General features: G+C 35.9%; 1 protein-coding gene across 2 annotated transcripts; it reads right to left on the reverse strand.

Moving 5' to 3' along the window:
* Nucleotides 1–2,471: 2,471 nt before the first annotated feature.
* On the reverse strand, nt 2,472–11,428 carry LOC131537560 (gastrula zinc finger protein XlCGF52.1-like). 2 transcript variants are annotated; one of them, XM_058771100.1, is made up of 3 exons: nt 10,417–11,428; nt 8,189–9,359; nt 2,472–4,915 (listed from the first exon to the last, which is right to left on the reverse strand). In XM_058771100.1, exons 1-2 carry the CDS (start codon nt 10,472–10,474, stop codon nt 8,218–8,220), a joined length of 1,200 nt encoding a protein of 399 aa, XP_058627083.1. In that variant the 5' UTR covers nt 10,475–11,428; the 3' UTR covers nt 2,472–4,915; nt 8,189–8,217. The 2 variants fall into 2 exon arrangements, with proteins under 2 accessions (XP_058627083.1, XP_058627082.1); XM_058771099.1 differs by lacking the exon at nt 2,472–4,915 and having other exon boundaries at nt 6,796–9,359.
* Between the last annotated feature and the right edge of the window lie 1,962 nt (nt 11,429–13,390).

Below are 13,390 nucleotides of genomic sequence, written 5' to 3' on the forward strand. Positions count from 1 at the left end.
ATGGGACTGCAATTCATCCTGCAGAATCTGGACAGACCAGGGACTTATGTGAGGATCCTGTTTGTGGACTTCAGCTCGGCCTTTAACACTATCATCCCAAACCTCTTCCTGCCCAAACTAACTCAGCTCTCCGTGCCCACCTCTCTCTGTCAGTGGATCACCAGCTTCCTGACAGACAGGCAGCAGCTAGTGAGGCTGGGAAAACGCTCATCCAGCACCCGTACAGCGCCCCTCAGTGTGGTGTCCTCTCCCTACTACTCTTCTCCCTGTACACCAACGACTGCACATCTAAAGACCCCCTTAACTTTGCAGATGACACCACAGTCATCGGCCTCATCCAGGACGGTGACGAGTCTGCTTATAGACAGGAGGTTAAAGAGCTGGCTGTCTGGTGCAGTCTTAAAAACTTATAGCTGAATACGCTCAAAACAGTGGAGATGATAGTGGACTTCAGGAGAAACCCCCTGCTCTCCCCCCACTCACCATCATGAACAGCACTGTAACGACGGTGGAGTCATTCAGGTTCCTGGGCACCACTATCTCTCAGGACCTGAAGTGGGACATTCACATATTGTCAAAAATGCCCAGCAGAGGCTGTACTGAAGAAGTTCAGCTGAGGAAGTTCAACCTGCCACAGGAGCTGCTGAAACAGTTCTACTCTGCCATCATTGAATCTGTCCTCTGCACTTCAGTAACTGTCTGGTTCAGCTCAGCTACCAAATCTGACCTCAGAAGACTACGGAGGGTAGTCCAGACTGCTGAGCGGATTATTGGTACAACCCTCCCCATTCTCCAAGAACTGTACTTATCCAGAGTGAACAAAAGGGCTGGCAAAATCACTCTGGACCCCTCACATCCAGCACACTCCCTCTTTGAACTGCTGCCGTCTGGTCAACGCTACAGAGCTCTGAGCACCAGAACGACCAGCACAGTAGCAGTTTCATCCCTCACACAATCTATCTCATGAACATTTGAACACTTAACCCTTTAAAACCGGCTGTGTCGGCGCCGACACATCAGACCAAGCTGTATTCATGTTACCATAACTCGTTTGCACTATCAAAATAATTCAAATTGCTCCTGATAGCAGACAACATGCGCTTTTCGGCAATATATGGCTTATTACGGTAATTTCTTGCGCTCCGTCAACAAATGACGGCAGATTTCCGGGAGAGCGGGAAGGGAGAATTTGAATGGAGAGATAGGGAGCGCGGAGTTTGTTATTGCATAAAATAATAAACAAAATGAACAAAAACATGGTCAAGGAGGAGTAAACAGCATAAGAGTCGATTAGGATGATTTTTGATGAGACTTTGGGAGCAGGCTGAGTGAGACTTTTTCACATGTGGCGCTATAATGAGTCCGCGCATGTAAATGAAAGGGTGCACGCATGTACATGCATGTGTACATGTGTGCGTGTATGAACAAAAAAGCCTCCTGAATGAAAACTGCAACCCAGTGTCCCAAAAATACTTGTATATATGCATTATAGTTGAATTTTGAAGTAAGAAGTGTTGGATTATTTCGATCATGATTTTTCTCTTTTTTTTCTAAATAATAATAAAAAAAAATATTCCGTTTTTTTTATTTTTGTCTATTTAAATTCTGTTCACAAACTCAAAACACAAGATTAATGGTCAAAAACTGTACTTTATGGAAAGCCATTTGTTTTCTGAAAAAAAAGACACCTTTCACTTAAAAATAGCACATTCTGTTAGAATTTTACAGTCAAATAAACAAAATGTGTGAAAATGACCTATTTTAGCCTTAGGTTTTAAAGGGTTAAACATGAAACACAACACTATCATACATTCATTTATTTAATACACAAACTTATTACATTTCAAATTTGCAACTAACATACCTGTACATACTAAATTGACTTTTTTTGTATATTGTGTTTGTGCTATTTTGCACATTGTCTATTTTGTATATTTGTATATTATTATTTTTATTAGCTGTGTTGTCTTGTCACTGTCATGCTGTCGCACTTTGAAGCTTCTGTCACCAAAACAAATTCCTTGTATATGTAAACATACCTAGCAATAAAGCTGGTTCTGATTCTACAGAAATTGAAATCTACACGCTAATACACACTATATACTCAGTCACACAATGCTGATGTTGTTAACATGAATAATCTGAGAATAAAGTATAACAATGCTGATAATTTGCACGGTTAGATGTGATATGAGCTAACCGATCTTTAGATTAAATCACCATTGGCAGCGCAATTTATGGTAATGCTTATTTCCTCAGTTGGTCAGAACAAATGTGGAAGACTTGTTACTTACTTTTTCAGATGACAATATTTAGTGAGAATTCTTATTTGGGTCATATATTCCAAGACGTAGGCTTAGGGGTGGGCAATATGGCAAAAATTCTCTTTTTTTTTTAAAGAAATATCATGATTTTATCACAGTTCTTTTTCATGCTGGTTTTACTATTTTGTAAGTTGTCTGAGCAACACCATTTTAAGGTAACAAAGTATAACAAAGAATAGCAGATATTTAGGCCAAATTGGGCGAGATAAAATATTTATTATTATAAAAATCTTATTGAAAATGCTATTATCTTTATTAAAATATCATTATTTTATCTTTGTTATTAAACAAAACCAGAACCAAGATACACATTACAAATTCACATAATATACAAGTAAAACAGACACAAGCTTTTCAGTCAAGAGTAGCGAGTGATTTTTCTCTTTGTATTTTGTTGCTTTATTAACTTTAAAGTAATAGCGTAGTTCACCCAAAAATTAATAATTTTCATGTGTCTGTCAGTTCTGTCATAGTGTTTTATTTCTATACCATCATTTACTCACTCTGAAGTTGTTTTAAACCTGAATTAGTTTATTTCTTCTGCTGAACATAAATGTTATTTTGAAGAATGTGGGTAACCAAACAGTTGCTGGTGACTATCATGATATTTCTTCCTACTATCAGATGTGGACCAGCAACTGTTTTACTTGGGTTATGAAGAATAAAGAAGGGAAAAGTTAATCTTCCGAAATGAAGCAGCAATATCTTCTCAGGTAAAAGTTATTAGAACCGTGTCTAGGAACAAGCTAGCCATCACACTGCTCATTTTTTGGTTTCATCTGACCATAGTATAAGCCAGTCCCATTTGAACTTCCAGTCTGTTTTAATTGTTTTGATAATTGAATATGCTGGAGATTGTTTTTGGATGAAAACATTTTCTTTTCTTGATTTTTTTTTCCCCGTCTTGAAACCCTCCCAAACAACATGTGGTGATGGAGGTGCTGTTTGATAATTTTTTTAAGGTTTTCTGACCCCGAGACTGAACTATTTTCTGCAATTCTCCAGCTGTGATCTTTGGAGAGTCTTTGGTAGGGTGACCAGACGTCCCATTTTTACCAGGACAGTCCTGTATTTCAGCTCTCTTTTTAGTGTCCCGACTTATTTTGAAAAAAAAATCATGTTTTGTCCCGTATTTCAAGATTTCTTTATGACTGGGTGATCAGAGCGAGTAGTAGTAGTGTTCTGTCACGTGAGAACAGCCTAATCAAAGGTAGCCAAGCTCGTTATAGAACAAAATTACCATCCAATCACAATTCGTTATCGATTTACTTGGAGTAAGTGAAGACGGGATACGTCACGTAAATACAGTCGGTTATGGCTTAAGTGAATGTAAACATTTGGGCAAAAACCAGATATGTGTCAGTATATTACATTCATTCGGTCTTAAAGGGCAGCCTAATTAAATATCTATCTGTCTCATTAATGTTAATCAAACAACAAAAGATGTTAAATAAATGTATACGTTAAACCTACTCTATTAGAAAAACTAGTTTATTTAATATTTAATTTGTATCTATTGTATTTGTCTGATGTTTTTTAAATTGCTTCTTAATTTTTATACAAAAAAAAAAAAACTAATGTACCTGTGTGTGTAGAAAATTTCTCATATCGTGGTCATGTATCAGCCCCCACCCATCCCGTATTGAACCATGAGAAATCTGGTCACCCTAGTGTAAGAGGTGGCCCAGTGGTCAGAGGGAATAATTACAATCAAGCTGGTCAGAGGTTTTGGTGGATCCCAAAAATGTGGTTTATTACAGTGAGGTGGGGGGAAAAATTACATAGTCACATACTGGAATACAAAAAAAAAAAAAAAACTGTACAAAACAAAACTGCAACAATGCGCAAAGAAAGGCTACACCAAATACTTTGGTCCAATTTGCAACAGGGTCTCTCTGGCTTTCAACAATAAGACTCACTTCTTAAGCACTAAAGCTCCTTATTTATAAGGGCTAGCTCCCTCTTCAGACTGTACCAAATGAACAAAAAGGGTCCATACATACAATACATTATACAAAAATAACAATCTGTGTAGACCCATGGGTACTTAAACACACCATATAAAAATGAAAAAGTAAAAGAAAAGTAAAGAAACGTTCAGCTGCTATTCCCCCAGACAAAACTACCAATGGTTGAGTCCAATAAGGGGCATGCTAATGCTATAAAAACCAGTTTGATCCACATGGTCTGGTTGATGGTGCAGCATGAGACTGGAAGGCCAACAGCCAAAACACAAAGGTTTGGGGGAAATTCTCACCAGAAATAAAGGTGTTGTAACATTCTTTAAAAAAAAAATTAAAAAAAATGATTGAACAAAATGTTGGCCAAAAACAAACAAACAAGAGCAACATAGTATCATACTCATTTGAAACAGGCAAAACAATTACACAACACCATGATGATTTAAAAGATGATAAATGCCGGCATAATCAAGTAATGATGTGTGCATGTGTATCAAGTCCGTGTAATTTCTTGTCTGTCACCAAGCTTACCTTGTGACACCTAGTCTTTGGCCACTCAAACGCTGCTCCTCACCGTACATTAGGACGATATAGACACACGTCCTCTTCCAGGATGATTCATAACATTTTCTGTTGATTGGAACTTATTATAGTTATACACTTATTATGTAGTGTATCAGTTTGCGCCATCATATCTCCTCTCCTTTTTAGATGCTGTTTATCATGGTGCTTTAAGATTTATATTAGATTGTAAACCTTCAACTCATCACTGTATATTGTATAACAGAGTAGGTTGGTCTTCCTTGCCTATCAGAAGAAAAATGCACTGGTATTTAATTATCTATAAAGCCATTCTGGGGATGTTGCCCTCATATCTCTGCTGTCTTATAAAACAGAAAATTGTTGAGAAATACTTCCTTCGCTCACAAAATTGTTATAGCCTCTCTGTTCCTTTTGTTCGATCTGAATTAGGTAAAAAGGCTTTTGTGTACGCTGCTCCGACTGACTGGAACCTTCTGCAATCGAAATTGAAATTACAAAATTTGCTGTCTTTGGATCATTTTAAAACAGTTACTCGGCAAATGGAAATCGACTCAATAATATGTAACTGTTTTTAAGTATCTCTAGTTTGTTTGTGTTGTAATATTTTGTGATGTAACTGATGTATTGCTGCCAATTTTGGCCAGGACACTCCTGCGAAAGAGATTTTTAATCTCAGAGAGTCTTTTCTGGTTAAATAAAGGTTAAATAAAAATAAATAAATTGTTAATTATTGTCTTGATGGTGGAAATGGTAAGCTGTCACTGCTCTAGCTATTTTCTTAAAGCCACTTCACTAATTTGTGAAGCTCAATTATCTGTTGCTGCACATCAGAAATATATTCTTTGGTTTTTCTCATTGTGATGGACGATTAAGGGAATTTGGACTTTGTTTTCCCTCCTATTTATATTCCTGTGAAAGGGGAAGCCATGGCTGGGTAATTTCATGGTCATAATCACTCTGGTGTGCTCAAAATTGTTTATTTAAAACAACCAGAGATATTATTGAGATATTTTACTCATAATAATGTCTAGGGATACCAATAATTGTGTCCAACCTGTATTTGAGAAAAAATTTCATAATGAGATTTCCCCCCATGTTAAGTTCAGTTGTAGTTCAATGAAAGGTTAGATTTTGGTTTTTTTAACAATGCAGATTTTTTATGTTTACAGCCTTCTTTGATCATATTTACCAAGGGTACCAACAATTCTGACCACGTCTGTATCAGTGTTAATTTCGTCAACAAAGATGACGCCGAAAAATATTTGTTAACAAACCTTTTTTTCTGTGACTAAGATGAGATGTTGACGAGTTAAAATTAATATCTGATGCTAAAAACTATGACGAAATGTATGCCGCGTCTTCGTTAACAAGACGAAACGGGACTAGAATGTTATTTGAGGACTACCGGACATTCAAGTTAACGGTGTTGTCTTTCAAAATGTGCGTCCCTGTCATTGGATTGCAATCAGATGAGGGGAATTTGCATATCTAGTCTATGTATGGCAGCCGCAGTGGACGGATAGGCTAACAAAACTCTAACTAGCGATCTGAAACAATGACCTCAGTACCCGAAAGTTTAGGGATTGGGGGACCAGACGTCCCGTTTTTCCCAGGAGTCACAATTCGTTGTCGATTAACTTTACTCAATATTTGCAGATTTACTGATTTAGAAATACAGTTTATTACTTATCTAAGTCTTTCTTGTCATTGTCCTATTTTAAATAAGACTGAGCATGAATATATTTTATATATATATATATATATATATATTAAATCTGGAACAAAAAATTGGATTAAACGTTTGTTTTGCTATATTGAACAAACTCAAAATGCTAAAACTAAAAACATTCTTGAGCAAACAGTTCAAAGTACTTTAGAAATAAGTATTATTTTTCATATTTATATTAACTATATTGTATCAATATATTTTTTTAAATAGATATCACTATTTTCCCACCATGATTCTGAAAAAAAAAATACACAACTAAACAAAATAACATAATTTACTAGTTTCTAGAACAAAATTGCTGCTGTCTATTTTAGAATACAATATTCAACGAATTGATAAAGTTAAACAAATTATTCATAATTCATAACTTCATGACTTGCTCATAAAGACTTCAGTTGTTTCATTCCTGAATGAATCAATGTTTTTTGAACGAATCTTATTTTAAGTCACTGGTCTCCACCTGCTGGCATCATGGTGTAATTGATACAATCTTTATTTGAAGCATGGTCACTTTCAAAAAGGTGATTTATTCTATTTTGATTGCTTCTGTAGACAGCAGTGTTTATATCCGAACTATATACTTATTCCAGTACTTCTGTGATTATTTGAATGTTTGTAACACAGAAATAACAATACAAAAGACTTTGTAAAGATGTTTCATATCCGTAAATGGCTCTCTCTTGATCAGCGGCAGCACAAACGCAGATTTGAACGTTATCAAGGCTTTAATAGACATATGAATCCTGTCATTTATGAACAATATTGCGTGGGTGATTGAATCTGTAAGCGATCTAGCTATTTATTTAAATATCCAACAGTATACGACAATAATATACGACGCAACAATATATGGTTTAACTGTGTTCTTCAAGCCATCTCTGGTATTTTCATAATAATAAAGTATATTTATAATCCAATGATAATCGTCATTGCCTGTACCGTATATAATATATTATCTGCCTCGTTCTGTGACAAAAACCGCACATCAGCTCACAAAATGACGTTATTTCAAACACTCGGCTGATGTTGTACAGCGCTTGCAGAGATTGAGCAGCTTTTACTACTGCGATAAGTAAGTAAATAGAGTCAGTTATGGCTCAAGTGAAACGTAAACAGGTGGGTGAAAACTGGATGTGTGCCAGTGTTACATGCGTACCTTTCGTCTTAAAGGGACAGCATTCCTAATTAAATTCTTATGTCATCAATGTTAACCAACAAAAGATGTTAAATAAATGAATACTTATGTAAACATACTGTATCTGAAAAATGAGTTTAATTTGTATATCTATCATAAAATGAATATTTATTCCAGTTTTTCCAAATTCAATCCTTGATTCAAATTTCCCATAAACTTTAAATTAATTAATGACTATTTTTGTTTGAAGACTACATATAAAATAGCTACCAAAATAAATGTTGTTAACTGCACTTTGACTAAAAGTAATGACTAAAAGTTGACAAAAATACAATGACTTTTCGTCGACTAAAACTATGAAAGACTCAAATGACTAAAATGTGACTAAAACTATTAAGCATTTTCGTCTCAAGATAAAGACAAAGACTAAATCAAAAATGCCTGCTAAAATGAACACTGGTCTGTATGTGCAAATAAAGAAGGTAAATGGACAAACCTTTCCCTAAATAGCTAGCAGTGATGTGGTTACTCCACTGTATGGATCTTCATGTGTAGCTTCAGACGACTTTTAAAAGCGAAACTCTTCCCGCACTGATCACACGTGTGCGGCTTCTCTCTGCTGTGGATCTTCTCATGTGTTTTCAGATTTGATGACTGACTGAATCTCTTGTCACAGTGTGAACACTTGTAAGGTTTCTCTCCAGTGTGGATCTTCTCATGTGCTTTCAGAGATCCTGACTGACTGAATGTCTTGTCACAGTGTGAGCACTTGTGAGGTTTCTCTCCAGTGTGAACTCTCTGGTGAAGTTTTAACTGTCTCGCTGTAGTAAAAGTCTTCCAACACTCAAAGCACAAGTACTCTCTCACACCGGTATGTATTTTCTCATGTTTACGTAAACTTTGCAGCAGTGAAAAACTCTTTCCACATTCAGAACAGGAATGTGGCTTCTCCTTCGTATGAACTGTCAGGTGTTCCTTCAGAGCTGATGACCGAAGAAATGTTTTGCCGCATTGATCACACTTGAATGGCTTCTCTCCGGTGTGGATCCTCATGTGACGCACAAGACTATGTTTGTTTGTGAAACTCTTCCCGCACTGATCACACGTGTGTGGCTTTTCTCCGGTGTGGATACTCATGTGTCCATTAAGGGATGCTAATTGCGTGAAGCTCTTTCCACATTGGTCACATGTGAACGGCTTTACTCCGGTGTGAACACTCATGTGACGCTCAAGATTATTTTTGTGTGTGAAGCTCTTTTCACACTGATCGCACATGAATGGCTTCACTCCGGTGTGGATCATCATGTGAAACTCAAGAGTACTTTTGTGTTTGAATCTCTTTTCACATACATCACATGCAAACGGCTTCTCTCCGGTGTGAATCCTCATGTGTACTTTAAGGCTTGCTGATTGTGTGAAACTCTTCCAGCACTGATCACATGTGAACGGCTTCTCTCCAGTGTGAACACTCATGTGACGCTCAAGACTTTGTTTGTTTGTGAAACTCTTCTCGCACTGAGTGCAGGTGATATATTTATTGGCTCTTCTTTTCTTTAAAAATGTATTTTTAGTCTTTGAGCGTCTCAAGTGTTTTTCTCCAGGTTTGACATGATGCTCCTCCTCCACTTCACTCAGTTCTTCACTCTCCTCGCTCTCTTCCATCAGGTCTGAAATTTAAAAACAAATCACTTTAAATAAACCAAAATTCAATGAAATATTAAAATGAGTCCTGATGTAATAGCAGAAACAAGACAGCTGCTGTAAGACATGATGATTCTGGTGCATTTTATAAATTAATTGAATGACTGAGGCACAATTATTTTTAATTTTTTTTGTAGTGAGAACTATTAATCATCTAATGTTATGTTTAAGGGACCAAACAGATTATCTTTATCTAAATGTGATGAAGTGCTTGACTTTTTCTAACGTGAATGTTCTTCAGCATCATGAATAGGGTTGCAAAGGAGTGGAACATTTCTAGGGGAACTTAATTTTGCTAATATTCCAAGTTGGACACTTAATGAGAATTTACAGGAGTTAAAGAGAATTAATTGGAAATTTTGTGTAATTTATACATCAAATAAATTACTGAATAGATTTCATACACTTTGACTTTGGGACCAGTTGTTGCTAAATAAAAAGAGAAGTTAAATAATTTCTGAGATAAAGGCTAGCAGCAAGTTAAGAGGACAGTTAACCAAAAATGAAAATTCTGTCATCAATTACTCTGCCTCAAGTTGTTCTAAACTGGTATGAATTTCTTGGTTCTTCTCAACACAAAAGATATTTTGAAGAATGTTTGTAACAAAAAAAATTTTGGTCCCTGATTGACTCCCATAGTATTTTTTTTCATACTATAAGTCAATAGGGCCCAGCAACTAGAATTCAATATTCTTCAAAATAAGTTTTTCATGTGTTCAACAGAAAATAGAAACTCATACAGGTTTGAAACAATATCAACTATGCCTTTAACAACAATTTTGTCACATATACAGTTAACACAACAGTGAGGTTCAGTCTTGTACTGAAGTATGCTCTTGGCCAGTTTTCTCTGCATTAAATCTGGTTGTTTTAATCAAGATTATGTTGCAAAATGTTTTTTCAACTACATTTAATTTTCCTGTTATAGGCTAACATAACATTTCCAGGTTATTTCACGTTTTCCAACTTTGAAAATTCCCAGAATTTTGCATCCCTGATTGTGAATGAAGAATAAACACCAACCTGTTTGTTGTTCAGTATCTTCAGTGTGTTTGATTCTGCAGGGCTCTGGATCTCTCATCTTCTCTCTGTCCTCTTTAATAAACTCAGTCTTTGATCAGATTTCAGCTCTTCCTGATGCTCTGACGCTCGTCTTCACTTCTGAACTGATGGGAATCTTCCAGCATTTATTGCTGAACTGCAGTGGGAGGAGCTTCACTGATGATGAGTTCCAGTGTGGGAGGAGCTTCACTGGTGATGAATTCCAGTGTGGGAGGAGCTGATCTAACCTGACTACGTCAGACTTCGTACTTCTGCTCAATTTCAGTTCGCTTCTGTACTCAGTCTGATATAGCAGAACATCTCCCACATTATCTCCGGCTCCGCAGCAGCCGGTCCAACCAGCGAACAGAGGGCGGGCTGAGAGCCGTGACATAGACGCTAAGCGCCGAATTTAAGATTGTAGTTTAGGTTTAGGTGAGGGAAATCTAAAACGACAGCGGACATGGAGATACGGGATGCTATTTGCTCTGTTTTGGAGAATATTTCCGGCGTTTGCCAACTGAAGCCCGAACAAGAAGCGTGTTTGGTTCACATTTTGAGTGGAGGTGATGTTGTGGCCCTACTCCCGACAGGTTTTAGGAAAAGTTTAATTTATCAACTGTTACCGATCGTCAGCGAGAAACTGGGGAGGCCAAAGTCCGGCAAGGCGATAATTGTGGATGCGTAGATTTACTTCACATAATCTGCAAAAGTCATCTTCACTCCGGTATTTCACTCGATGGTTTTGTTTTCGCCGCATACCTGTGTTTACAGCGGAAGTTCGAGGCGGCTGAGCCGGCGCATAACATACATCATAACCAAACGTTATGTGATTGGCTTATGGGCACACCAATGATTTTAAACTTCAGACAAGCGCCCGCCCACGAGAAAGTAAACGCATGTCAATTATGCCCTTCCAGACTCTGTCTACGAAGCAAAGCGAAGTAGCAGAGTTTGGTATTACCAGGCTAGAGCTGATCTGCCAAACTCAAAAATATAGCAGTTATTGAATTTTTTTTTATAGGGTCAAATTTTAGTGTTTGCATCAAATAAAAATAAAAATAAATTAAAAAATTAAAATGAAACAGTATAGTTATTCTGTGCAGTCTGTAAGTATATAAAAGAATAAGGGATCATACTAAATGTTATTATTTTAAATGACTAAAAATGTCTTACTGACAATTTAGTAAAACCTAGTGGTTTGAAGGACATTAATGTCAAAGTATAAAGATAAAAAAAATACAATTAATGAGTATGTTTGGGCTGCACTATGATCCTTAAATACAGTATTTGAATGTCATTGAATGATTCTTGTTCTTTTAAATGTGTGTGTGTGTGTGTGTGTGTGTGTATATGTGTGTGTGTGTGTATTAGTGCTGTCAAACAATTAATTGTGATTAATCGCATCCAAAATAAAAGTTTTTATTTACATGTGTGTACTGTGTATATTTATTATAAATACATATACATGCATGTATTTATTTACAAAAAAATGTATATTTATACATTAAATATATTTATATAATATAAATTCTATGAATATAAATATATACCTGTAAATATTTTCTAAATATATATTGTATGCGTGTATTTGTATATACATAATAAATTTACACAGTACACACATATTATGTAAACAGAAACTTTTATTTTGGATGTGATTAATCGTGATTAAATGTTTGACAGCACTAATATATATATATATATATATATATATATAGTTGTGTTTTTGCCATATAAACCCATTTTTGTCTTTCACACGTATACTAATTGACAAATGTAAGCATTTATCTGTGTATCATAAAAGTAACTGATGCTAATTCACACATTTTTATTTTTAACATTCGGTTTCTTAATTAACGACAGATTTCTAGAAAAGTAGTAAAGAACTGTGTGAAAAGCATTTGACAGCATAGACAAATAAATGTACACATTTGTAAGCAACTATTGCCTACCTTTTGTTGACACCAATGAAATGAGCTTTAAGTGGCAATTTACAGGAGATCTGAAGATATCAGCATAATAAATGAGGTGAGAACAGGAGCTATTAACATGAAATAAAGAGTCTTTTCAGCAGCTGTTAATAGTTATGAGCCTCAATCAACAAGACATTCAGGATCATCAGCAGATCATCTCACTTTATTCTGAGTGTTTGCTGTTAGAAACACATTATCTGAGTCGAGATAGATGCTAAAAGTGTTCTACTGAAAGATAATACTGTTATTTCTCAAAATATGACATAAATAATACAAAAACAAACACTAAAGTAACTCATCTTCAGCTAAGTAACTACAGCAGCGTGTCCATATGAATCTAAATATAGTTTGATTTTCTAAGTACATTCATTGCAATAAAGTAATTATAACGTAAATGTTAGTTTTGTGTGCAGAGACTGACAACAATCTTAAAACTTACAGCAATACAAAGCACCCAAGCACTAGTATTTCCAGCACAAATTATAGCTATTCACATTTACCTATATTAACCTATTCGTATTTATTCAATGTCCCATTATAAGCTCAATGTGACATATTTATCAGTATCTGTTCCAGTATATTTTTACCATGTAAAGTAACAAAATCGATCCAAAGATGCCAGAAAGAGTAGAAATAAAAGCTCAAAACTTGAGATGGATTCCCATCAATTCCCCTCAGAGATCTCAAGCTGTTTTCCTCACATGCTTGCCTGTAAAATGTCGCTTAAACAAACACAAATGAAGTGTGTTTGATGCCTGTGTAAACGAAGCTCACCTCCGAAGACTCGCGTCGACTGAATGAGGAGCGGTGACATTAACGGCCGCCAACGGTAGGCGACCAAAACTAGTCAAGATTCCTCCAAACTCTCTTATGTTCACAAACAATTCCTGTTTATGACTGATATTCCACAGTTCTTTCAGTGGGTCGACGGAAGGAAAAAATAAAACAAACAATATTTTAAACATTTTTCATCAATAACC

The sequence above is a fragment of the Onychostoma macrolepis genome, chromosome 03 (genome assembly GCF_012432095.1).
Source record: "Onychostoma macrolepis isolate SWU-2019 chromosome 03, ASM1243209v1, whole genome shotgun sequence".
NCBI lineage: Eukaryota > Metazoa > Chordata > Actinopteri > Cypriniformes > Cyprinidae > Onychostoma > Onychostoma macrolepis.

Bases quoted from the DNA above. Each gene is read 5' to 3' on its own strand.
- LOC131537560 (XM_058771100.1), bottom strand. From the start codon at position 10,474: ATGAGAGATCCAGAGCCCTGCAGAATCAAACACACTGAAGATACTGAA. The intron at 9,360-10,416 runs GTTGGTGTTTAT...TTTAAATTTCAG, and splicing joins AGATACTGAACAACAAACAG to ACCTGATGGAAGAGAGCGAG.